Below are 24,829 nucleotides of genomic sequence, written 5' to 3'. Positions count from 1 at the left end.
GAGGATGTCGTTTTTCTCATTCTGATATTCTGAACAATCTTTGTTGTTGTATTAGTTGTAAAGTGTCTCTATTGTAGGCTATTTTTATTATATGTACAGCACTTTGCCTTGACCAAAAATCGTTTATGAATGTGCTATATAAATAAAACTTGATTTGATTTGATGACGATGGGAGCTCATAGAAGAGATAAAACAGAAGTGGACAACAGGAGAGGAAAGCAGCCTATTGCTTTAACATGGCTGCTGTGTGTGAAGATAACTGTGAAAACCATACACAACAGTATTATTAAAAAGAAACTACAACCAAGAAATTACCATTCAACATGTTTCTTTCTTCTCTTGCTCATGATTACTTGAACATGGTAATTACTAAACCCCGGGCGGTGTTATTTTATTCCACCTGCAGAGGATAATCACAGTCTCTTTATTTCTTTCCTATCTTCTTTTTTACCCTCCCTCCCTCAGATGTCTGTTGCCAATGCTGGCCCTTCTGTTTTAAGAATCCACATAACAGCTCACTCTGTGTTTCAGAGAATAAAGCACACACACAAGACATTATCCATAACTGTTCAGCTGAATCAAAGAGAGGTTTAGTGTGTGTGTATATCTGACTGTGTGTGTGTGTGTGTGTGTGTGTGTGTGTGTGTGTGTGTGTGTGTGTGTGTGTGTGTGTGTGTGTGTGTGCGTGTGTGTGTGTGTGTGTGTGTGTGTGTGTGTGTGTGTGTGTATGTGTGTGTGTGTGTGTGTGTGTGTGTGTGTGTGTGTGTGTGTGTGTGTGTGTGTGTGTGTGTGTGTGTGTGTGTATATCTGACTGTGTGTGTGTGTGTGTGTGTGTGTGTGTGTGTGTGTGTGTGTGTGTGTGTGTGTGTGTGTGTGTGTGTGTGTGTGTGTGTGTGTGTGTGTGTGTGTGTGTGTGTGTGTGTGTGTGTGTGTGTGTGTGTGTGTGAAAATGAAAAAGAAACCACAAGTCATATTTTCCACTGCGTGTAGCTACACAGTTAAGAAGAAGGGACAAAAGCTGCACTATTCAAACGAGTGTTGAAAATCCCATCAACCAATCAGTGGGAGGCGATACAAGGAAAGGATGCAAGACTCTGCTATGTTTTAACACAAGCTTGTTATTTTCAAAAACCACTTCAGGAACACCGCAGAGTATCCGACACAATAGACTCCAGCTCCGGCGCAGAAAACTGACTACAGCTTCTTTTCTCCAATCACTAGAAGAGGATCATTCTAAGTAGCGTTGAGCCCCTGCATATGGGGCATCAGGACAATAAAGAAATCAAGCTGATCTGATATGTTCTCTGGGATTAACACAATATGATGACCCCTGCATAAACCCGGGCACACAGCATCAGCCTCAAACGGTAAGATCTGAGAGATAGAGGGGCAGGCAGAGGGAGGAGGAGGGAGGATGGGAGGGAGGCGGCGTTAAGCGTGTAGCACCTCATAAATTGCTGAGAATACGCGAAGCAGGTGCCGAGTTAATGGTCTATGGTGTGGGCCTACCCAATGTGCCCTTACTCACTTGTGTACCCTTTCTCTCCCTTATTGCAATATAGCAAAACATGTGATGTGTGCTATTCTAGAGGGATGAAAAAGAAAGAGGAAAATGACAAATGTTATGATAAAATGAACTCGAAATCTTGGATAATGAAGAACAGAAAAGGTCTATGTACGCATGTATCTTAATGTTTACATATTGCGTGTCAATGAGTCATTGATAATGACAGCGCAGTGTGCACAGTGAACAGGCCTGCCTCTCTGTTCTGCAGCAGCTTCATCTGTCACTGCTGCTGTCACACTTCAAAGCCCAAAGCATATTGAGCTGTTTCTCATTTCTAGTCAAAGTAGAGTGGGAGGAGATCTTTACTGAAAGCCTGGAGGAGCTCCATTAAATCTCTCTACTGTTCTTTACCTGACAACCCTATACCTTCAAGAAATGACAAAGCCTTCTTCCCAAAACACCAACCCCCCCCCACCCACCTTTCTCTCTCTCTCTCTCTCTCTCTCTCTCTCTCTCTCTCTCTCTCTCTCTCTCTCTCTCTCTCTCTCTCACAAACACACACACACACACAATCACAAACACATTCCCTTGACAATTCTTTCCCAGCAGGCTCCACTCAGCCTTTATTCATTTTTTATACATCACCTCCTTTGAGTCTATTGCTCGGCACGGCGCAATCGCTGCACTTAACCCATTACGCGAGGTAACGCTCCCCCGAACGGTCGCGCACTCCTCGGGATAAATTATTAACTTCCTCCACATCCCGCCATTTATCACTGAGCCCCATCGAGCAGAACAGGAGAACCATTGCTCATATCCATGGCAACAAGGGCCCATTTGTGAATCAGTTGGATGATGCTGATGATGAGGGGGGAAATGAGGAAGAGGAGGGGATAAGAAGACACATTATGTGTTTGCTTTCATCAGGCTCTGTGCTGTAGGCACCAGCTCATGATCTGAAATGTCATCCTCATATAACGTTATCACTCTTTCCCAAACTCCGTCCCTCCTCGCCTCTTCCTCACTTGCTCCTCTCGCCTTGTTCACGCCATCTTCTCAAGTCAGAGATGGCAGCAGTATGGGTAATTAGATCAGAGCTCTTCTCTTGTCTCCATGGAGATGAATCATACAGTCAGGGTGACAGTCTGAGCTTTAGCGCTGCACGGTAACCTAATCAGAGCGTTTGAACCCCAGCCAGAGCGGCAACATAACCTAATAATACCTCCATGAACCTGCAGTGACCTGCATCCCAGCGCACAGCAGCACACACAGACAGGGCTGACGAGCAGGTCTGCTTAAACACACCAGGTCGCATCCCAGGATGTGCTGGTGTGTGTGCATTTGTGCATGAGTAAGTGTCTGAGCTTGAGAGAGAGAGAGAGAGAGAGAGAGAGAGAGCCCTCACAGGTGTCCTAATTCATGAGCAATCGCAGCTCATGAATAATTAAACACTAAATGCAAATGTGCTCCTTTGATCATTTACATTCATGTCTAACAGAATTAATTAATCAAACAAACCTTTTCTTTATCCCCAGTGGAATAGAAAAACCAGAAGTAGGAACACACACACACACACACACACACACACACACACACACACACACACACACACACACACACACACACACACACACACACACACACACACACACACACACACACACACACACACACACACACACACACACACACACACACACACACACACACACACGCATGCAGACAAGTATACGAAAAGGAAAACCAACTCAGTAAACAAGTGTACTAATCACAGCATTTAGCCACATCTGAAGAAACAAAATGTTGTGTGCCGAGCAAGTTAGCATGACTCAACCTTGGGCCAACCACATTGGGAAGGTGATTTAGTTTCTCTTCATGTGAGATTAGTCTAATCTGCTCTAGTGGAGACACCCCCTGTATGCTAATGTGATTTGCACATAAACACGGAGCAATGTAAGAATAAGCTCTAAGGTGAACGATAAGTGTGTTTTCGTGATTTAGAACAGTGTTTCTGTTGAGTGCCACCAACAAATACACTGAACCTTCTGCTGTAACATAGACACAGACACACATAGACAGAGTTGCATTCAAACAAGCTAACTCAAACAGCATGAAACACAATGCAACGAGACGCACGCTCTCTTAGATTGTGAGACAGATGGTCGCTTATGGTTCTGATGGTTAACACAACCACACAAATACACACAGAGAAGACACACAAACCACAGCAGACTGATCAGGGTTTCATGGGCTTTTTGATGTGCTCACTCTGAGAGATGGACCTTATAAACAGCCACTCTTCAGCTGACCTCCTGTTTATAGCAACAGTATCAAACACAGAGGGAGAGCTCATAAAGAAAAGGTCTCCCTCCCTCCCTCCTCCTCCCTATCTGGCCAGATCTCTGTCTCTTAGTCTCCCTTTTTTCTCCATTAGCAGGCCTCTCCTTCGATTAACCTGCCGCCTCGCAAAACCAACTCCTCTCTTTCTCTTAATGTGTCTGTTTGTATGCAGCGCACACTTGTAGAGGCCTCACACAAACACAGGCAAACTCCTATTACTCCCTGCCAGCTCCACTCCCCTCCTGTCACACCCTTCTGTCATCAATTTCTCCTCGGTAACAGAGAGAGGCACTTCTGACTTATGGCGGATATCAATATCCACGACTTAAGGGGGGGGGAGGGGGGGAGGGGCGCACGCCTTGGGTTTCTTTTAGGACACCTCGTAAAGCTTAATGATAGTTGAAGGGGGACGGGAGACCGAGAGAAAGGCTTTGAGAGAGAGACAGAGGGAGGAAAAGCGAGTGCTGGCTGTTAACGTGATGGCAGGGCGCCGTAAATAACGCAGATACAGATCTACAGCGCGTGGGTGACGTTTGCATGCGAGGTATGTGGGAAGTATTAAGAAGGTTAAAAAGAACTGAGTGGTTGACCGAGTGATCACCTGCTGTATACTCTATGTCTGTTTTTGACGATTTACGTCAGAGCACGGTCGAAAGTGTGTATCATCCGCAGGCCGATCCTACCCGGGGATTTATGTTAACTGCCAGCGTCCGACGTGTTTAACGCCAGGCTGTAAATAGCTGTCCGTCTCTGCTGACATTGTCAAACTGTCCATAAACCTGTCACCTAGGACAGTTTCAGTCACACAGGACAGGCGGCCATTAACATATCAGTTTACACTAAGAAGTGTGTGTGTGTGTGTGTGTGTGTGTGTGTGTGTGTGTGTGTGTGTGTGTGTGTGTGTGTGTGTGTGTGTGTGTGTGTGTGTGTGTGTGTGTGTGTGTGTGTGTGTGTGTGTGTGTGTGTGTGTGTGTGTGTGTGTGTGTGTGTGTGTGTGTGTGTTGGAGGTGGGGGGCTGTGCTGCATGCATTTGGGTGTCTCTGAGAGAAATCAAATCAGCAGCAGGATGATTGTGGTGCGCAGGGGGTGGGGGGGGGTGTGCATCTAAATATTCATGATGCTGTGAAAGTGTGCAGGTTGACACAGGTTTAGATTGTCTGCGCTTATTGTAAAAAGATACATCGCACAATGGATAGGCCTTTGACACACACACACATACACACACACACAGATATACAGCTGAATAGAAAAAGACACACACACACACACACACACACACACACACACACACACACACACACACACACACACACACACACACACACACACACACACACACACACACACACACACACACACACACACACACACACACACACACACACACACACACACACACACACACACACACACACACACACACACACACACACACACACACACAGAGGTGCTTCTGAATGAGGTCAAGGAGTCAGTGCTGAACTGAGGAGTGGATCAATGGAGCTCCGAGTGTTTGTCTCCCTCCCACATGTTCTATGCCTTTTTGAGATCTCTCCATATATCATTTTTCACTCGCCCTCTCTATTTTTCCCTCCTTTTTTCCCATAAACAAAACCAGCCCTACTAGCACACATATAACATATCAGCAGCCATTACGACAGGGATCTGTAAACACCCATAATCTCCCACAAATGCACAGAAATGCAGTCACTGTTCCACTATATCATCTCTCTGCTGTATAGCTGTCATCACTGTATGAGTGCGTCTGGACGTGTCCCAGAGGCTGTGCTCACTCTACTGTAGGAGATCTATGGCTGGTGACTCCAACTCCTTGGCACCCCACTAGCAATAGCACGGATGTGATATGCAGATGAAAAGAGAACAAGGCAGTGACAGAACGACAAGCAGAGGAAAGGCAGAGAGAACATCTAAAAAGGACAAAATGCTTTCTTCCCTGGTTGGGAGCATCTCATTTTTTCTCATTAGGGGGAACTCATCGGAGCTCAGAGGATAAAAGGAGGACTGATAGCGGGTATTTCTCTCTTAATCCATCTCTACTCTCCCTCTTTTTCTCCCACTGTGCACATGCCACCTAATTAATTACACCCTACCATTGCTTTGCAACAACATCCACTGCCGGCTAATTAACGGCACGCCTCGATCATGACCCCCCCTTCCAGGGTTCTGCATGTGTTTGTGTAATAGTGAGATAGAGATAGAGATAGAGGAGAACAAGTACATGTGTGAAAAGCCATGGAAAGAAAGAAAAAAGGGAAATGAAAGAAACAAATGCATGAAATGTAGCGTATAATTATTGGGTTGAACTGGTGGTGAGGTCAATAAAAAAGGAATGCAGAAATGAGGAGCCTTTTGATTTGACACACAGATGCTCAAGGAGATAGATGGAGCACCTCCTCTCCACGCCCAGCTGGACTCCATCAGCCAGGCTGGAGCCAGAGAGGCTGGTGGGGAGTCCCAACTATGGGGTGTCTCACCCCGGACACGTCACTTCCAATCCCCCCCCCGAGCCTGGCTGAGCCTGGCCAGACCTCAGAGCTGCTGCAGCCAGGCTCCACGGCTCCTACTGCCCCAAACACAGTCATGCTGATCGTATCAGAGAGAAAGATGGAGCGAGGCAGGGCCTAGGGAAACACACGGAGGCTGTACAAGCTGAAAACCACGTACACCACATGTAACAGCGTCATGGTTGAATTGAGAGCGAGAGAAATGAAGGGAGAGAGGCGGAGGGAGAGGGAGCTATAATTTGTTTAGTGTATATGATTGCATTAGTTTTAGGGTCAAATTATTTTTCAACCATGTCGCATCCACGGAGAGCTGAAGCCCAGTAGGGCCATCAAAACATTAATAGTGCTTGACTTGGCCTAGAGATATAGAAAACACACACACAGGGTGGGAGATGAGCAGATAAGGTGAAAAACAGAAAGGGGATCACAGAGAAAGTCAAAATATACGACGACAACAGTGAAATATAATCAAATGAAGATAAGCCATAGAGATAAAAATGTCACAGAATTAAAAACATTGCTCATAGATTTTAACTAAAAATGTACTTTCAAAAGTGACCTTATGAGTGACTCATTAATAATATTATAAATATGAAAAACCAAGTCAATAATTTCCCTTGTAAATACATACAGAGATTTCAATGTAAGAGTGTTTATAAATATTTCTTCATTCCCTTGGCAAACAAGACCAAATCCTCATGTTTCATCTTGCAAAAATGATTTGTGTAATTATTTGTGCTTTGTGTGATGGTTGGTAGGAAGTAATAACAAGGTTTTAGGAGTGCTAAAATACTTTAGTTTTAAGAGATGTTTCTGCCAGGTAATTGGAAATGGTTTATGCTAGTGGCAGGGGATTGGAAATAACTTGGAACATATTGGACAGGATAAGTCAATATAAATTACTGCAGCTATCTTTTTGTAGTTGTAATATTTGCAGCAAGGTTGTTGAAGGAAATTGTTAATAAGGACTAACGGGGTGAAATTGCTCTTTGATGTTAATAACATTTACAACAGCAGTACATTGTGGTTAAATAATGCTAATTGTATATGAGACCCTCAAATAGTAACTGTACAATCATATTGGAGACAATTTTTCGAGTTTTCTAAAAATGTTTTCGTAACAGGCCTTGAAGTGACATTTATGGCGCATTTCCACTACAGCGCGGAGCGAGGTTTAAGCGTGTCGTACCCGGCCCGTTTTTGGTTGCGTTTCCACTAGGCGTAGTTCCGGCTAGCGGGTACTTTTTCACAGTTTTTCTGGCTCTCCAAAATCTTGGTTCTTTCCGGGCCAACAACCGGGCTGAGTATGCTAAACTACAGAGAGAACTACAAAAAAATGAACATATTTTACCGTGATTTAATTGTAATACACGTTTCAAAATGATGCCGAAGTAACAACATACAGATACCGGTAAGTAAAAACCATGAATTAATGCTTTGACAAGTCTGCAGACAGACGGCAGGCGAAAAACCTTTTTAAATGCGTGTTTTCTGGATGAAGATTTGGCTAACCTAACGCAGTATATGCTCCGACCGTCCACACAAACAACAACGGCCTACAGACATAAATAAACCAGCGACTGTATTCACAATGACACAGAAAGTCTGTGGTTTGTACTTGTTTAGCTTTTGTCTAGTTTCTGAACAGATATGAGGAGCTGTGAGCTCTGAGGGCTAACAGCTAACAGCCGATGTTGGTTTTGTGTTTCGCATTGAAGATGACGTCACGGCTCCGCCTACACTGCGTTACTATCGTTACTACCCCAGTTCCTAAACTGTAATGGAAACGCAGCATAAAGTGAGCCTGGCCTAGAAAAGGTAACAATAGAGCATAAAAGAAAGAGTGAGGGTGAAACAGAATGTACTAGTAAAGGGCCAACAGCAGAGTAGAGAGGCCATGTTCACTGTCAGCCATTAACATGGCCACGACTAAATTATTCACTGCACTCCATCACCTTACACAAGCCTGGGCTAACTCAGACTAAAGAGGGCTGTGTGTGTGTGTGTGTGTGTGTGTGTGTGTGTGTGTGTGTGTGTGTGTGTGTGTGTGTGTGTGTGTGTGTGTGTGTGTGTGTGTGTGTGTGTGTGTGTGTGTGTGTGTGTGTGTGTGTGTGTGTGTGTGTGTGTGTGGCTTGTTGGAGGTAAAGAAGGATTCCTTTAAAGAACGGGCTCAGTATTGCCATCCTGTGGCTAGAACAAGATACTGTGCATGAGCCATTTAAATTGCTGTATAGACACACACAAATGGGTTTAAATGAGTCTGAAAACACATGGATGCAAATAGTGTGCCAGCTCTAACCTGTAGATGCCCTTTGAGTGTAATGTGCCGTAACAAGCGTACACGTCATCTACACAAACATACAAGCACAAACAGTGCGCGCAAATATAAAAAGTCAAGCAGGAACAGAGACAACTGCTTTGAGTAGAGGAAGCTGATTTCCATGCAGCCTGCTGGTTTACTATGGAAAAGGGGAGGCTAGTTAGCATCAGCAGCAGCTGGGCAAACAATACAACCTCACCTGGAGTCATTTACATGGATTTTTTGCGTGTGTGCGCGTGTCTGTGTGTGTGTGCAGTTGGTTAGAGGGATGTCTCCTGTTGCTGCTCTTCTTCATCATCTTCCTGAAAGTGCCGTTGGCAAGGAAACCAAAGAGAGAGAGCAAGACATGAGAGACAAGTCAAGGAGCACAGTTTCGGGTAAGAGCAAGACGAAATGGGGAAGAAAGGGCAGACAAATGAGAGAGCCAAATAAAAGCCAAAGGATCTCGGAGTAGAGTGGCGTGGGGGTTGGCAGGAATGGGGGGGGGGAGTTAACAGAGGGGAGGCAAAGAGCATGTGACAGTGCGACCCATGCCTCCCACTGACAAGCTTTATTACAGTCCCACCTGCAGCGAGACAGCAAAAAGCACTTAGCCTCAGCCAAGTCTCCTGACAGTGGAGGACAGTTAGAGAGGAGGGAAGGAGAGAGGGATCGAAGAGCAGGAAGGAAGGAGGGAGAGAGGGTGGAGGTGGAGACAGGGAGGCAAGGGTGGGAGGAAGGGATGATTAAAGTCATGGGGTTGCGGAGAGGGATGGAGAGAGAATAGGAGATATAAACCAAAAGGAAGTTGTGGGGGGGAGAAGACAGAAGGAAAAACATAGAGCATACAAAAAAGAAAAGAAAAGGAATAAACCAAATATAGAAGACACTCACACACACACACACACACACACACACACACACACACACACACACACACACACACACACACACACACACACACACACACACACACACACACACACACACACACACACACACACACACACACACACACACACACACACACTCACACACAAACAAACACACAAGTTGGTATATTTACAACACTGTTTTCATCCAAAAATGTTCCACTGCATAAAACCCATTCACCCAAAAGGTATTGATCGCCCCTCTTTGGTTTGTGTTGATGCTGTATTACATTGCACGGTTTTAATATTTGTATCCATCTGCTGTAAATTGAAAGAGACAGATACACACCCCTAACACAAACCAGCCTGCTGCCAGCTCTAAGTGTGCAGGCAGTCAGGCTTAATCCTGCTTGAACACCTGTTTCCTTTGTGAGGTCAAAGGTCAGAGTCTGGAGGTCTTTCACTAAGTGGTCATCTTTTTCAGGGCTACTGTCTGTAACCTGACCGCCACTAAACTGAACATTAACCTCACTTGGAGAGGCCTCACTATGGCCTAAATATAACTCCTCCCCAAAAGAGGAATTATTCAGTCCACATTGAATTGTACTATATGTATAATGCAGGCAAATATTCAGCCTTGAATAACATCACACACTTTCAGATGCTCTTTGCTGTCATCGTTTTGTGTAATTCATGCAACGCGTGAAAAGGAAATAATTAAGGGGATGAAATGGAGAGAGTTTTATTACTTCCTGAACGGCGACAGCTCGCATCTATTAGCCCTCCAGCCTGCTGATGTATCTGCTGATGAGCTACGGCCAAGTAATGACGTGCTTCGCTGGCTGTGAATCCATAGGTCTCTCCCTCAGTCTACTCTTTCTGGCTCCCAGGCTCTGGGTGGAAAACCACAGTCAGTAAATCAAACCCATCGGGAGGATAAATGAGAGAAAGTGAGAGACGGGGGTAGTGGGGGGCTGACGGCCTGTTTCTCAGCCTTCGGGAGAGAGGAATGTGGTGGAAAGGGTACAAATCAACCAGAAGTGATTGCACAATAAGGTCAGTGTGGCCAGAGGAGAATCCGGTCTCTAACGGTACACACGCACAAACAAACACATTTAGCTCACACATGCAAACACAGTGAGTGATTGAGTCGGGGCATAACCCCGTGCCCACCCTGTGAGTGGCTAATAACCGAGGCACAGGCCCAAACCCACTGTCTCCTGAATAATTCCCCCATGCCCGCCAGGACTGGCGCCGCACTGCAGAACAGAGCCGTGTTTCTCAAACACCCTGTGATCATCACGTTACTGAATCACTCAAATGGAGGAATGAACAAACAGCCACACGGGCAAAATATAATGGAGCAAACAATGGGAACTATTGGAGATAATATTTCTTGGTTGACACCGGCTCACCTCTCGCAAACACACACACACACATCTAGAGACATCTCCACACACACACAAACACTTCTGGGCTGGAAAAAGAGGCAGTGAGGTGGTGCTCTGCCAAGCGTGGCGCTTCAAGAGACTCTGTATGCCCTGGTCTCTGGTGGCATTTTAATCACAGAAGAAAACACACACACCCACACACACTACACACACACACACACACACAACCACACATACACTTCCATCTGCTGTGCTTCATGGAAGCAGTGGCAAGCTTGTCACTGTCATTCGAAGTTAGCCCACCCTCCTGCTATCCCTACTGAGGGGGACAAAGGAAAAGAGAGGGAACTGAGGGGGAGGGGTGGGGGGGATCAAGCAGTTGAATTCCTCTCCATGCCTCCTCTGTCACCTTCTGATCTCTCTCTCCAAACACATCTCTTGTCGTCTCTCCATTCATTGTCCTCGTCTCTTTCTTTGCCATCCTCCCAATACCTTCGTTACCCACCTGCCAGCACGCTGTCAAACCTCCACTCTATTCTTTCTGCACACGGATACTCTCATCCCTCCACCTGCTGCTCTGTTCATATGTAATCACCCTCTCATGGACAGACTGTTCCTCATTTAGTGTGTGTGTGTGTGTGTGTGTGTGTGTGTGTGTGTGTGTGTGTGTGTGTGTGTGTGTGTGTGTGTGTGTGCGTGTGTGTGTGTGTGTGTGTGTTCCCTTGTAACATGGCTGTTTATGGATTGAACCTCACTGCTGTGTTCTCCATGCAAGACTCTTAATTTCCAATGTTAACCACAGCGGCTAGAGCAACACGCTCACGGACACCAACATTGATTCTCTTCCCCAGCAAAGGCGGTTTGCCAAATGCTGTGAATTACCCCCCCTCTGTGCCTCAACCAGCACCCACACCCACTCTTCAGTGGTGCTCCGTGCCCCCACGGTGGGTAATTGTAATTGCATTGAATTGGCCAACAGCCAAACGCATAAGTCTGCCAAGTCCAGCTGTGCCGTTCCAATCAAAACACACTCACAGCCTCTCTCGTGACAATCACATCGTCAGTGTGTAAAATGTAATTCCAAGACACACATATTATGAACACACAAACATACATGTGCATATCTGTAAATGTTTTTGCTCAAAATGACAATATTGGAGGCTGCGATGAAACAGTAAAGGAGAACACAATAAATCCAAACCACTCTTACAACTTGATGCCTCGTTGACATTGAAGGACATAATGGTCTATATTCCCTCGTCACATATTCTGCCCTTTGCAATGGTCCTGTGTGCCCCTCCCTCTTTTAAATGTCTATGCAGACAGTAGGGAGGTTCAGCTTGTCCCTTCACAGTGATGAATTGACTGTGTGCTTGTTCTGAGTGATGTGAAGTGTTCACGGGTCCATGGGCCTGAAGTGGTCAGCCCATTCGTCACATCCCCCCCCCCCCCCAGGCCTGAATCCTGTCTGATAGGGGCTCCTGTTGGCCACATGATGAGAAATTCAAATTGTGACATACTGTATGGATACAAACAAAAAAATATTGATCCGTTTTGAACGGGAATTGTATTCTCGATCTCCTTAACGGAAATACTGATATTGTTTAATATCACAGTGCAAGAAAAAACCACTGCTTCCCTCCCTCTGAATTGCACTAGTCAAAGCAAATGTTTACATTGGAGTTAAGACCATTGAGTCACTAAAGTTTCACATAAGGACGGTCATCTAAAACCCTGACGGCAGCATGACTGTGCAACATCAACTGTCTCAAATCATAAGCCTCTCCCTTTGGCTTTACTCTATCTGTAGCGTAGGGGCCCATTTAATGATTTAAACCTGACAGTATTAAGATCATGATAGATTGTGCACCTCTCTATTCTCTTCTGTGTGAACACCGCAAGCATGTCTTGTGTCACGTTTCTCGGCTGAGCGGAGGAAATGGGCCGTGTTATGTCAGCGTACACGCATGATGGAGGGCACTTAAATAACTCATGAAAACCCTGTTCTCAACCCACAGTGGGAGGAGCGTTCAGCGTTCTGCGTGTACGTGTGTCTGTAGGCGTGCGGTGGCCCTGTATGTCATGACTGTTTAACCAGGTGCCTTTCAGTGTGTTGTGGTTGAGCTAGTGTGACTTTGCGTGTGTGTGTGTGTGGGGGGGGTTGTGATGAATTTCCGTAAACGACAGGGGGGCCCTCTCGGCCAAAACAGAAATAGCCTTAGAGAAAACAGAGAGAGTGGCCTAAGCTGGAGGAAGTGGTGAGCAGAGAGAAAGAGAACAGGGAGAGAGAAAGTGAAAAAAACGGAGGGTGGAGAGTTGAGAAAATTAGATTTAAGTGTAAACACTTGAGAAAAAAAATACTCGGTGAAAAGGCAGTCCAGCTACACTGATAAGGGGAGACAGCAGCACTTTCCACATAAACGCACTGAGCTCCAAAACCCACTGTAGTGAAAGCCTCCCTCGGGGCATTCTCAAACACTTGCATGTCACTTTTTTTACACTTCTGCCCCTGCTCCATGATGACATCTCCCGACTCATCTCCCAGTCTGGTTTCATCACTATCATCCTTGTGTTTACCAGCATCCCAACAAATTGCTTACTCATCTATCTGGCTGAACTCTATAATATACATCAAGGAGATGGGAGTGAAATGACCGTGTAACCTATAATCCATTGCTCTGGGTCAAGGTTGGCAGCAATATCAGCTGACTGATCAGTGGTCAGAGAATAAAGCAACACATTAAAAAGAGTGACATATGGTGTTAAGGATAAGCATTTGTGTGGGGACATAGACCAATGTCAGTGTTTGTTTGAGAGCCTTTGTTTGTATGTTTTGTGGGCAGGTCCTGTTTGCTGGTTTGCATTGTTGAAATAAAAAGCAGTTGCTGTTAAACAATGCATTCAAAGGAGGTGAAGGGATCAGATCCCCGCACATTTGCAAAACAAAATGCAGGGAAATCTTTATTATGTCCTACTGGTCTCACCCGGCAGCATTTGAAGGTTGACAATTGTAATGACAACAGATGGAACACGAAACGTTTGGGTAAGGAAGTGACAGCTGGGAGGTATACAGAATAGAGATAATATACAGTGGTGGTGGTGAAATTGTGGGAATGCGATTGGAGCGTTAGAATATGGTGAACCCATATTTTTTTTTTTTCTTTCCGTTTTGTGTTTATTTTTCATGGCTCTGTTGTTTAAGTTATATTGATAAGCATTTTTTTTGTTTTTTTGTTGTTTCACCCGTGTGGGCATGTGCGGGTGGAGGGAGGGGGGAGTGTAGTGAGTGTACTGTGGTACTGTGATATTACAATATAAATGAAATGGCATTGATTACTGTACACTATAATGAAATAAAAAGACCATAAAAAGACCATAAAAAAGAATATGGTGAACCCTAAGAAGATATGCTGACCACTCCTAAAAAAGAGGAACTCAAATGTTTTTGTTGTAACTGTTCGATTAGGGTGTAAGATCCGCCTCAGACCTAATCTCATTCACTCTAGGGGTCTCGCCACTTCCTGTGTTACCACAGCAAGGTCAGGAGGACAACTAACATAGGAAAAGGAAGCAGAGATAAGACGTCCCCTAAGTGTAGAGATGTGCGTTCAGAGGGCATGGCTTATTCTCAGCAGTGGGTGTAGGTTCATGTAAAAGCTTGTGGCCACACAGAGCAACAAGAACAAGAAATGCAACATGAAACATAACAAATGTTTCAGTTTATCCTGTCAGTGGTAAAAGAATAGCCACACAGTAATTTATTGCAGTAAACATCTATTAAAAATCACATGGTGTGAAGCGAAAAGTAAAAGTGGTAAAAACCCTCTGAAGCAACAACATTGATGAGCGTTTGGGAGAGCTGTACTCACTGGACAGTGGGCGCTCAGCTTTCTCTGTCTCGGTCACTGGGTGAGAAGGAGTGAGGTCACCTGCAGGCACCGAAGGCTTCGAGTCCACCTCCTTACTGGCTCCAGCCGCACTCTCAATCACAGTACATGCCTAAAAGATGTAAAGACATAATTAACATACATGAAGCAAATGAGACGTTTTGGAACCACAATGACCTAAGCTGGGGTAGTTCATTCAAAATGATTCAATTCTACCAGATATAGATTCTAATTGTCTAATCTGTTGCACACTTATAATTAAATGTGCCGTGATGAGAACAAAAACTATTATTGGGGCTTTAACAGCAATATTGCCATAATGATAAAACACAAACATTATAAGACATCTGATATAGCCCTTCATTGGTGAAACCATTTTTAGCTGCTGTCACAGCATTCAGATTTCTGCTATAAAAAGACAACAACTGAAGGGGATACAGCGCTGGGTGAAGAAGTGTCCCTTCCCTGAAGTGACAGAGCTGCAAAACAGATTCAGAAAACAGGCTGACAGAATCAAAGATGGTGAGAGAGAAAGAGTTTTTCTGACAGCCCGAGTCTGTTTGGATGTGCTCCACTCTGCTCCTCTCCACAGCTGAAAGAGGAAGGAGGGATGAGCCTTCAGGAGAGAGACAAGCTGACCGGGAGAGGCAGAGGGTGGCTGTCAGCGAGGAGAGAGAGAGAGAAGTGGGGGAGAGTTTAAAAGAGGCTGTGATGGCTCCCTCCATTGACGAGCAATAGGGAGACAGGCAGAGGAGGTGCAGCGCATCTTAAGACAAAAAGGTACCCAGGGCTGATGAAATATACATAACTCTCAGCTGGAGACAGAGGCACGGAGCGACAGAGCCGAGGAGGGCCCTGAAGACTGATGAGACTCCACAACCCCTCCTAAACACACACTGCTAAAAATAAAACACACAAACACACTCCTAATGACTTCTCATGAGGAGCCAGGGGGGAAGTTACTGTTTTTTTAAGTGCGCGTATATGCACGCTCACGCACACACACGCAGGTATTTGAGCTTCAAAGTGCATCAATGCTTCCTGCTACAGTTACAGACTGAGTGGGCCAAACCACAATACCACAGTACCACAGTAATACGATACAAACAATTGTTTTGGCTGTTGGACAACAATCCACCAGCTGCTTCAGGGGGATTTTTTGGTTGGAAGTTTGTTTCAACTGCCTCTTTCAGACCTGCCCACCTGCCCGCTCTTCAAGCCCAGGCAGCTGCCTCCGCGACACCAGCAGTTAAAAAGCATTTAAACACAGCTCACTTAACAATAAACTCTCCCTTTGTTCAAGCTAACGATCCACCTCTCCCACGCACTCTCCCAAAGGCTATGCCACTGAAGTATTGGGATTCTTGTGTGTGTGTGTGTGTGTGTGTGTGTGTGTGTGTGTGTGTGTGTGTGTGTGTGTGTGTGTGTGTGTGTGTGTGTGTGTGTGTGTGTGTGTGTGTGTGTGTGTGTGTGTGTGTGTGTGTGTGTGTGTGTGTGTGTGTGTGTGTGTGACCTAGCATTACTATACGTGTGGGGACCTACATCTGTTTACACAGTCACGTGTGGGGACTTGCCTCCCTTATGGGGACAAAATTGAGGTCCCCAATTAATTTTAGGGTGAATACTTGGTTAGGTTTAGGGTAAGGGTTAGAGTTAGGCATGTGTTGGTTATGGTTAAGGTTAGGATAAGTGTCCAGGAAATGCATGTAAGTCAATGTAATGTCCCCTGAAGTGATGTATACATGGTGTGTGTGTGTGTGTGTGTGTGTGTGTGTGTGTGTGTGTGTGTGTGTGTGTGTGTGTGTGTGTGTGTGTGTGTGTGTGTGTGTGTGTGTGTGTGTGTGTGTTACCAGACACTGGGTGTATTTACTTCTTGCTTTGTTTAGTTTCCCTACTTTTCCTATCCTCCTCATGAGACGTGTTGGGTGTGCCTCTCCAGTCTACATCTTGACACATCAGGTGTAAGCAGATAATCTTGCAGGTAAATAGTCAGGTGTGAGCCCGGGGATTATCTCTCAAGAAAACATACACAAAAGATTTCCTAACCTTTTCTGCCTCTCATTCTCTCATTCAGCCTATTAACTGTCGTTTTTTTCATACTCGCATTTTAAAAAACTACACACGTAAGGTGGTCACACTGTTTATGAAAATATGAAAGAGAAAGATAGATCGAGGAAACTAAGTGTCTGAATGGCTCCGTCAGGGCAGAAACATCAGCGTTTATAATTGAATCACTGAAATGTTGTTGCTTCGCTCGTCCACAAAACAGATGGTGGAAAGTAACACTCAACATACTGGCCTTAAAGAACAAGCTGTGATGCCAACGTTTTATTGTACCGGTTAGCTGTTGCCATCATTGCTCCCAAATGACTCATCTATGCCCATATAGTTAGGGAGGGGCATGATTACTTACAGTATGTCATGTTACATAACAGAGTGTTACTGTGGGCACAACCATTATATAGTTCTGACCTTAACAAGTCTAGAGAGGGTTGGATGCTCTGGTCTAATATCCAAATCTCACGGGTAGCAAAATACGTGTCAGGTATGTTTCCGAAAGTGGGTTGCTGCAGGGCTATCAAATCAACAAAATATGTTTTCCTATAATTGAAGAAATTCGAATAATAATGCAAAAATAAAAATCAGTCAAAGTTATAGCAATAAGATATTTGTTTCCAAATCAATCAGCCCTGATGATAAAATGCTGGAGATTGAAGAGCTGGAACAGACCAATGATATGTTATTCAGAGTAACGGGGTGAAATAAAGAGGATCTGGAGAGGTTGTGCTAATTAAGTTTAATTCCAGAGTTCAGCCTCATCTCCACTAATTGGTAAGGATAAGGGTTGGTAATGAATGATGTTGCAGGACATGAAGAGAGCGTGCCAGCAGAAATCACAGAGCAGTGTGGAGTACTGTGTGCCCTCAAAGGATCACAAGACATTAGCAGCTGAGTGCAGATCTTGATATGAAGCTGCAGATAAACAGAGTCCGTTGGGGCCCGGGGCGTGCACGGGAAAATGTGTGAGAGCTTGTGAACGTGTATGAGTGTGTTGTCGAGATAGAGGCTTGTCCATCAAGACAACCTCTCTTGTCATGTGCCTGTCTCACCCTACATCTCACCTGTCAACCTCTTAAAGCAGTGATGACAGTGTTTTACACAAACGCAGCCTACTCTGGACCTAATACCACTTCCTAGTAGTGACACACAGGGGGTGATGGGGCGGCACACACACACACACACACACACACACACACACACACACACACACACACACACACACACACACACACACACACACACACACACACACACACACACACACACACACACACACACACACACACACACACACACACACACACACACACACACACACAATCCCTTTCTTTCTCTCTCCCTCTATCACACACACACTGATTGTGACCTAATCCAGGCCTCTCCAGGGACACACTCTTTCATCATCGCTGTTCCCGTCGATACTCGAGCTCTGCACAACATCTGCAGTTCAACACCTCCAAGATTCATTAAGCGGAGGAAGGAGTGAGAAGCAGAAGGATACATCGATAAGCAGAGGGGCTGGTTGTGTGTGTGTGTGTGGTGTGGGTGGGTTTCACCAGAGGCCAGGGGCATCCATAAACACTGCTGACAGTCTGGACAGGAAATACACTTCAGTTTGTCGATAAGTTAGTCAGCAGGGGTCAGATACGATCAATAGGAACACAGGCTGATGTCACTGGCTGCAGACTAGATGACCTGAGGCTACTACATATGAAGAGTTTTGCTATTCAATTTATTGTATTATCTCAAATTAGTTGTATTGTTTATTTATCGGGAGCTATGGAGGGAGCGGAACACCTTGGAAGAATTATAATTTCATTAATTTCTCTTAAATCCTAAACCAGACCTTTGAACAGTGGCGAACCGTCAGGGCCTTCAAGGTAAGCAGAGAATACCCTGGGACACTCAGATAAAACAAACAAAAAATTGATGTAATTATATAAATAAAATGTAATAAAATGTATAAAAAATGAATAAATGAGAATCGTATCTGTGTGTGTTGTTGATCTGTAATATTACAGTGTTGCGTTGATTTGTTAGTCCTTCTCGGACCATGCACTACGCATTTCAGTGGTTTTGTGTTAGAAAAGAAAGCAACCAATCAGATCTTGTTCTGGGTCTCTGGGTAAAATATCCTTCAACCAAGGCATTCTACATCCTTGATCGAATGTCCTGGCCGTTGCACTGAATGAGAGCGTACGTTTGGACTGACAGTTTGATCAACCAATCAGATATTGATTTGTAGCAAATGGGCGTATTCTTTCAGAGTTTCCCTCAGTTGCAGGGTACTCTAGAACAGTGGTTCTCAACTGGTCAGGCCTCGGGACCCACTTTTTACTTGGTCAATACATCGCGACCCAACATTTTGAAGCACTCAAATCTATTCAACAAAAAAACATGCTGTAATATATACGCTTTTCAGCATACAATATTAATACAAGTGAAGTAGTGCATATATCCCTTCACAGAGCTAAAGTATGCTTTTAAAAAAGATTTAATGAGATGATGGAATCAAAGCTGAACTATATAAAAAGGCACACATGCTGAAAACCCAACCCCAGCAGGGGGGTCTGGGGGCTTTCTCCCCCAGGAGATTTTTAGAAATACTAACATAAACTATGCATTCTGGTACACTCTTAGAAGAAAATAAATTAATCTATTACTACCCGACATATTAATAATATTTTATGCTATTGTTTGTTTTTCACTTTGTTCTGACATCTTGCTGCGAGAAGAGTAAAGAGGAGATAGTCTGTGTGACTTACTTTAAATTGTGGGTAAGGGTAGATAGCTCCCATTGTTCTGTGACCTGTCAATCATCAAACTGGGGGTCATATTTCATTATGTGTTCATTTTTATCTTTAGCTGTACCCATGGATGTATAAAGAAGAGTTCTACCGCAAAGTTATTCTCCGTGGGGACTTCCGGCAACAATCTTGATTCTGATTGGCCAGAAGACTCGAAAAAACATCAGCAAAGATATTTTATTGAGAAGATGATCACTACGTGACAGAAGTTTTCAAAACCGTTTATGGTCTCCGGTACTTCCAGTCCAACGCCGACTGCATGCACAGCATTAGAAAATCGGGCCTTCAGAAATAAAAGTTTGAGTTTTTCCCCCAAAAAAAAAATAATAATAATTCTATATATTTTTGTTTTTGTTCTTCACTCACACATCCGCGACCCACTCAAAACAGGTCCAGTTGTTCGCCACTGCCTTTGAAAGACCCTCCTCCTCAGTCTCCTCTGGTGCCGTGTCCAGTTGTTGTCCTGCCTTCACCGCACTGGCATTACCAGTTGAATCACTATTGTGTTACATCATTTCATGTCAGAGAGCTGCAAAGCAGATGTTTATTCATGTGAAAATGCCACGGATTATAGCTTCAACATTATTGGGAATAAATACCTCCAGAGGCATATGATTCCCCCTTGAGATTTGGGAAAATGGAGATGAGGCCGATTCCCTCCACAGGACGTGAATGCCCTATATCGCATTTGCCTTCTCTTGTAGTGGTGTTGAGCGCTTGTGTGTGTGCATGCTGGTCCAACGTGTGTTTGAGTGTGTTCTCAGCTTTACTGACATTTCCTCAATCGTGGTTGACATTTCCAGGGGATTTGAAGATTTGATCCCTTCTATGTTTGAAGAGTTGTGTGCTGCCCTCCTCAAAACACCGGGGGAGACGCTGCAGCAGAGCCTTGGGGGGTCTTAGTCTACAGCATTTGGAGCGGCCCGTTCTCACTCACCCGGAGTGTGATCAGGAGACGACCTGCACTATACATCGCCTGCCTATTAGAGATGATTGGTTCACTGCTCGGTCTTTTACTTAGTCTTCCTGTTTTCCCCTGAGCTGTGGAGTGGTTCTGATTCTCCCAACTGAGGCAGAAAAGCTATCACCGAAAGATATGAGAGAGGAAAGTAGATAGAGATGGTGTGGGAGGGAACGAGAGGGAGGAAGAGAAGGCAAGAAAGTGTGATAGAGAGGGAGGGAGAGATCTGTTTCTCCTGCTACAGGCTGGTTAGTGGAGCGAACTGACACAGACTGACATCTCTCTTCCACGGACGCCGAGTTAAAAAGAGCCTCACTACTCTTTGTCCATTACTCCCGCTCTCTCTCCAACCTTCCCTCCTCTCACTCTTTCAGTTTTCGTTGTCGTTCTCTCTCTCTCTCTCTCTCTCCTTCTCTATCTCTCTCTCCCTCCCTCTCTCTCTCTCTCTCTGCGGCTCCCATGTCTTGCTTTTTCTGCCTGGATGGACTCTGCAGCAGTCCTGTCCTAGCCGTGGGCTCAAATTACACCCCACCACCCTGTACTGGCCACACACGCACACACACACACACACACACACACACACACACACACACACACACACACACACACACACACACACACACACACACACACACACACACACACACACACACACACACGCCTATACAGTAGCCATGAAGAGGCCCAGGGCCCGAACACAGGTCAGGCTCGGGTCAGTCAAGGGCAGACGGACAGGAAGCCGGAGAGAAACAAGCCTCGTGCTCATGCTGATCTGAGGGCAGCTGGATAGACACAATAAGACAATGAACACAAATAGATGTTTACAGAGCAACTTTCCTTTAGCCATATTTAGCCAGTTCTCTTTTAATCTAGTCTGACACTTGTTGACGGAATTAACTGAAAAGTTGACTGAAGACAATTAGGCAATTTTGCACACACTCAGCTGGAATACTAGTCCCACCATTACCAGATGTACTATATTATACAAATGTATTGTGTAACATATTACTCAGCCCGCATTGTTCCCTTTACGCCTTGCAAAGCCAAATCAAAGACATGTAACTGCAACACAAGCTGGAACTGATGCCGGACACGACCTTGGAGCTTCAGTCTGTTGTCCAAATGAATGCATCAGCAAACACAAGAGTTGCTAATAAGATTCAGACCGAATCAGCAGTAGGTGTCCAGTCCAGCCACACCTGCCTGCTGCACGCACGAGCTTTAGCAAAGTCCCCAGCAGTACAGGATACTGGAGGAGAGCAGAAGTGGGCTGCTGATCTGACCTCAGCGCTCACTGTCATCCTGTCCTTCAAACGCCAGCGATGTTATGATTGTAAAACATGTGCATCCTGATGAAGCAGAGCTCTGAGGAGGGGAAGCAAAGCGTTTGATGTGTCACAATAAACATGTGGCCACTTCCTGGGTTGGTCTGTCCCTGGGAACAGGATTGTATTCAAGGTTATCAGACTACTATTTCAGAGTTATTTGAATTGAGAGTTGGATAGGTTAAACCTGCAGTTTGCTGCAGGGTGAGGGAAAGCTAGATGGATGTCAATAAATCAAGAGGAATGCTCCTTCATGGCACTACAGTGTGTCCTTGGGCTAATGCTTCAACTACATAAATGCACTCTATCTTACTCAGCCTCAGACACAATGCTTTATACGCGATAAGTGTGTGCAGACAGGTATACTCACATGTACAGTATACACAAACACACACACACACACACACTGGTCAAGTCTGTGTCTTTCTCCCCAGTCTGTTGGGAACGCTAACAGGAAGAGGGTAAGTGCTATCGATTGGTTTCTTCCTGCTTGGCCCGGCTGTCAGAGCAAAAACAAGTTGACCGTTTGACCGTCTGCTATTCAGTGCAGCGCTAACTGCATGTACACACACACATACACACACACACACACACACACACACACACACACACACACAAACACAGTGACACACACACCTCCAGGTTTCTCTATTATTTGAAGATACATCTGCAGAATTACAGTACCAAATCCTTTTATGTTTATGTGTTAGGTTAGGAGCCATAAAGAGAAGATTTGCACAAAAAGATTGCACTCTTGTTTAATATAACTGTTATTAGCGGTAGTTGTAATTAACCCAGTTGGCCAACCCTGCAATTGAAATTACAATTGCCTTCAGGCCATGACCATATAAAACATTTGGCGGGTAAAGAAAATGAATAAATCAATTCCTTTAGCCTTTTATTTGGTTAGCTAAGAAGTGAACCTACTATAACACATGCTATGTATTTGATCCATTACATGCTTCCAGACTGTTCCTAAAAATAACAGTATGTGTGTTATGTGTACTTGTTTCTTAGGGCTATAGCATGTAAAGCGAGTATAGCTGCTATACAGACTGACACGGGTCAATATAGAGCACTCCTCTGGGCAGCACTGTGACATTATGAACAGAAATCTGCACTCGGCTCTCTTTGATGGCACTTAGATATGAGGCAGAGGAAAGATGGAGGGATACAAATCAGGAGGAGGGATAAGTGGATGGGCAGATAAACAGACTGACGGAGACAGAGAGGCTGCTCGTTGCGGTTTAACAAATCAAAGGGAAGGATGGGAGAAGAAAGCAGTGGCATGTGTGTGTATTTAGTGTGCATCTGCACTACTGACACTCTTTGTTTCCAGATATACATAAATGCCTACTTTAGCAGACATGAATGGACACCTTGATGTGCAGAAGTAAACAGATTTCTCTCCAAGACAAGCACAAGTTGTGGCACAGTAGGAATGGTGTGGAACACTTTCCCTTTAATTACTGTGGCAAACAACCGTTTTGTATGTATGAAAGAGAATAAGAGACTTCCAACAAAGTCTTTAACCTTATTCCTTAACTAGGAAAGGCCCTTACTAATAATACATGAAAACACGGAATGAAAAAATAATGTAACATGTATCCTTTAGGAGAAGTATGTATATTCTAACAAGGGAAATAAATACAACCTTTCTTAGCTAACTCGACAAGCCAAGATACTTTTTGTTCATTTGATGTACAGTTTTAATAAATATTTAACAGTCTAAGGAAAAAATATTTAAAAAATTGATTCACTTTTTAGGGGAAATCCTGACACAAAGAAAGAAATCTACATTATTTTGGTGATATTCTTTCCTCATAGTTTTGCAAAGTCGCACTACAAAGGGTTGTAAAGATCACCACCATTTTTGTTTCAATCATTTAGCACATCATATCATGTGTGCATTGTAAACACAAACATCTTCAACATTGTTGTAACAAAATGTCATTTGTTATGTCTGTCTTTATTGCTCCATTTACTGGTATATGTAAAAGGCTGGTGTCAGCCAAAAAACACTGCTGCTCTCATATATCTGTAGAAAATATATACGCTACAGTACAGGAGGTAATATATACAGCAGAGCGCAGCAAAACAACGCTATCCTCCAGAGGGAGAGGAAAGTAGGGAGACAGCGAGAACAAGATAGAGAGATACAGAGAGAGAGAGAGAGAGAGAGAGAGAGAGAGAGAGAGAGAGAGAGAGAGAGAGAGAGAGAGAGAGAGAGAGAGAGAGAGAAGGAGAGAGGGAGCACAAAGGGGATGTTTTCTGCTGGGTGGGTAAAGTGTGTCCAGGGGGCAGCTGAGTGAGCACACACAACACAAAGCCTGTCATTAGTCCTAGCTTTCTGCAGACACAACAAACTCTGTGTGTGTGTGTGTGTGTGTGTGTGTGTGTGTGTGTGTGTGTGTGTGTGTGTGTGTGTGTGTGTGTGTGTGTGTGTGTGTGTGTGTGTGTGTGTGTGTGTGTGTGTGTGTGTGTGTGTGTGGAATTTCAGACACTGACAAAAGCCTGTGTGGTTGTGCTTGTCTTCTTTGATCAACAGCTCCTTAAGGATCAAAATCCTCTGCAGTCAATACTTGCCCTACCTGATTGTGTGTGTGTGTGTGTGTGTGTGGGTGTGTGTGTGTGTGTGTGTGTGTGTGTGTGTGTGTGTGTGTGTGTGTGTGTGTGTGTGTGTGTGTGTGTGTGTGTGTGTGTGTGTGTGTGTGTGTGTGTGTGTGTGTGTGTGTTGCAATGTATAGAACCCACCCCGCCCCTTTTCATTCTTTCCTCGCTTCACGTCTGTCTGTCCTCCCTGTAGAATCCTGACACCGCCACACACACACACACACACACACACACACACACA

At 44.7% G+C, this 24,829-nt stretch overlaps 1 protein-coding gene across 2 annotated transcripts in view; it reads right to left on the bottom strand.

The window, feature by feature from the left end:
* gse1b (Gse1 coiled-coil protein b) overlaps positions 1 to 24,829 on the bottom strand; it is a 158,013-nt gene that overhangs the window by 92,947 nt on the left and 40,237 nt on the right. For both annotated transcript variants that reach the window (XM_079664842.1, XM_079664843.1), the window contains one exon: positions 14,804 to 14,933. In XM_079664842.1, the coding sequence (XP_079520968.1) occupies positions 14,804 to 14,933 (130 nt within the window). The remainder of the gene's footprint in view (positions 1 to 14,803; positions 14,934 to 24,829) is intronic.

Source organism: Notothenia rossii (genome assembly GCF_949606895.1).
Source record: "Notothenia rossii genome assembly, chromosome: 2".
Taxonomy (NCBI): Eukaryota; Metazoa; Chordata; class Actinopteri; order Perciformes; family Nototheniidae; genus Notothenia; species Notothenia rossii.
This window is presented reverse-complemented; position numbering and strand designations above follow the sequence as displayed.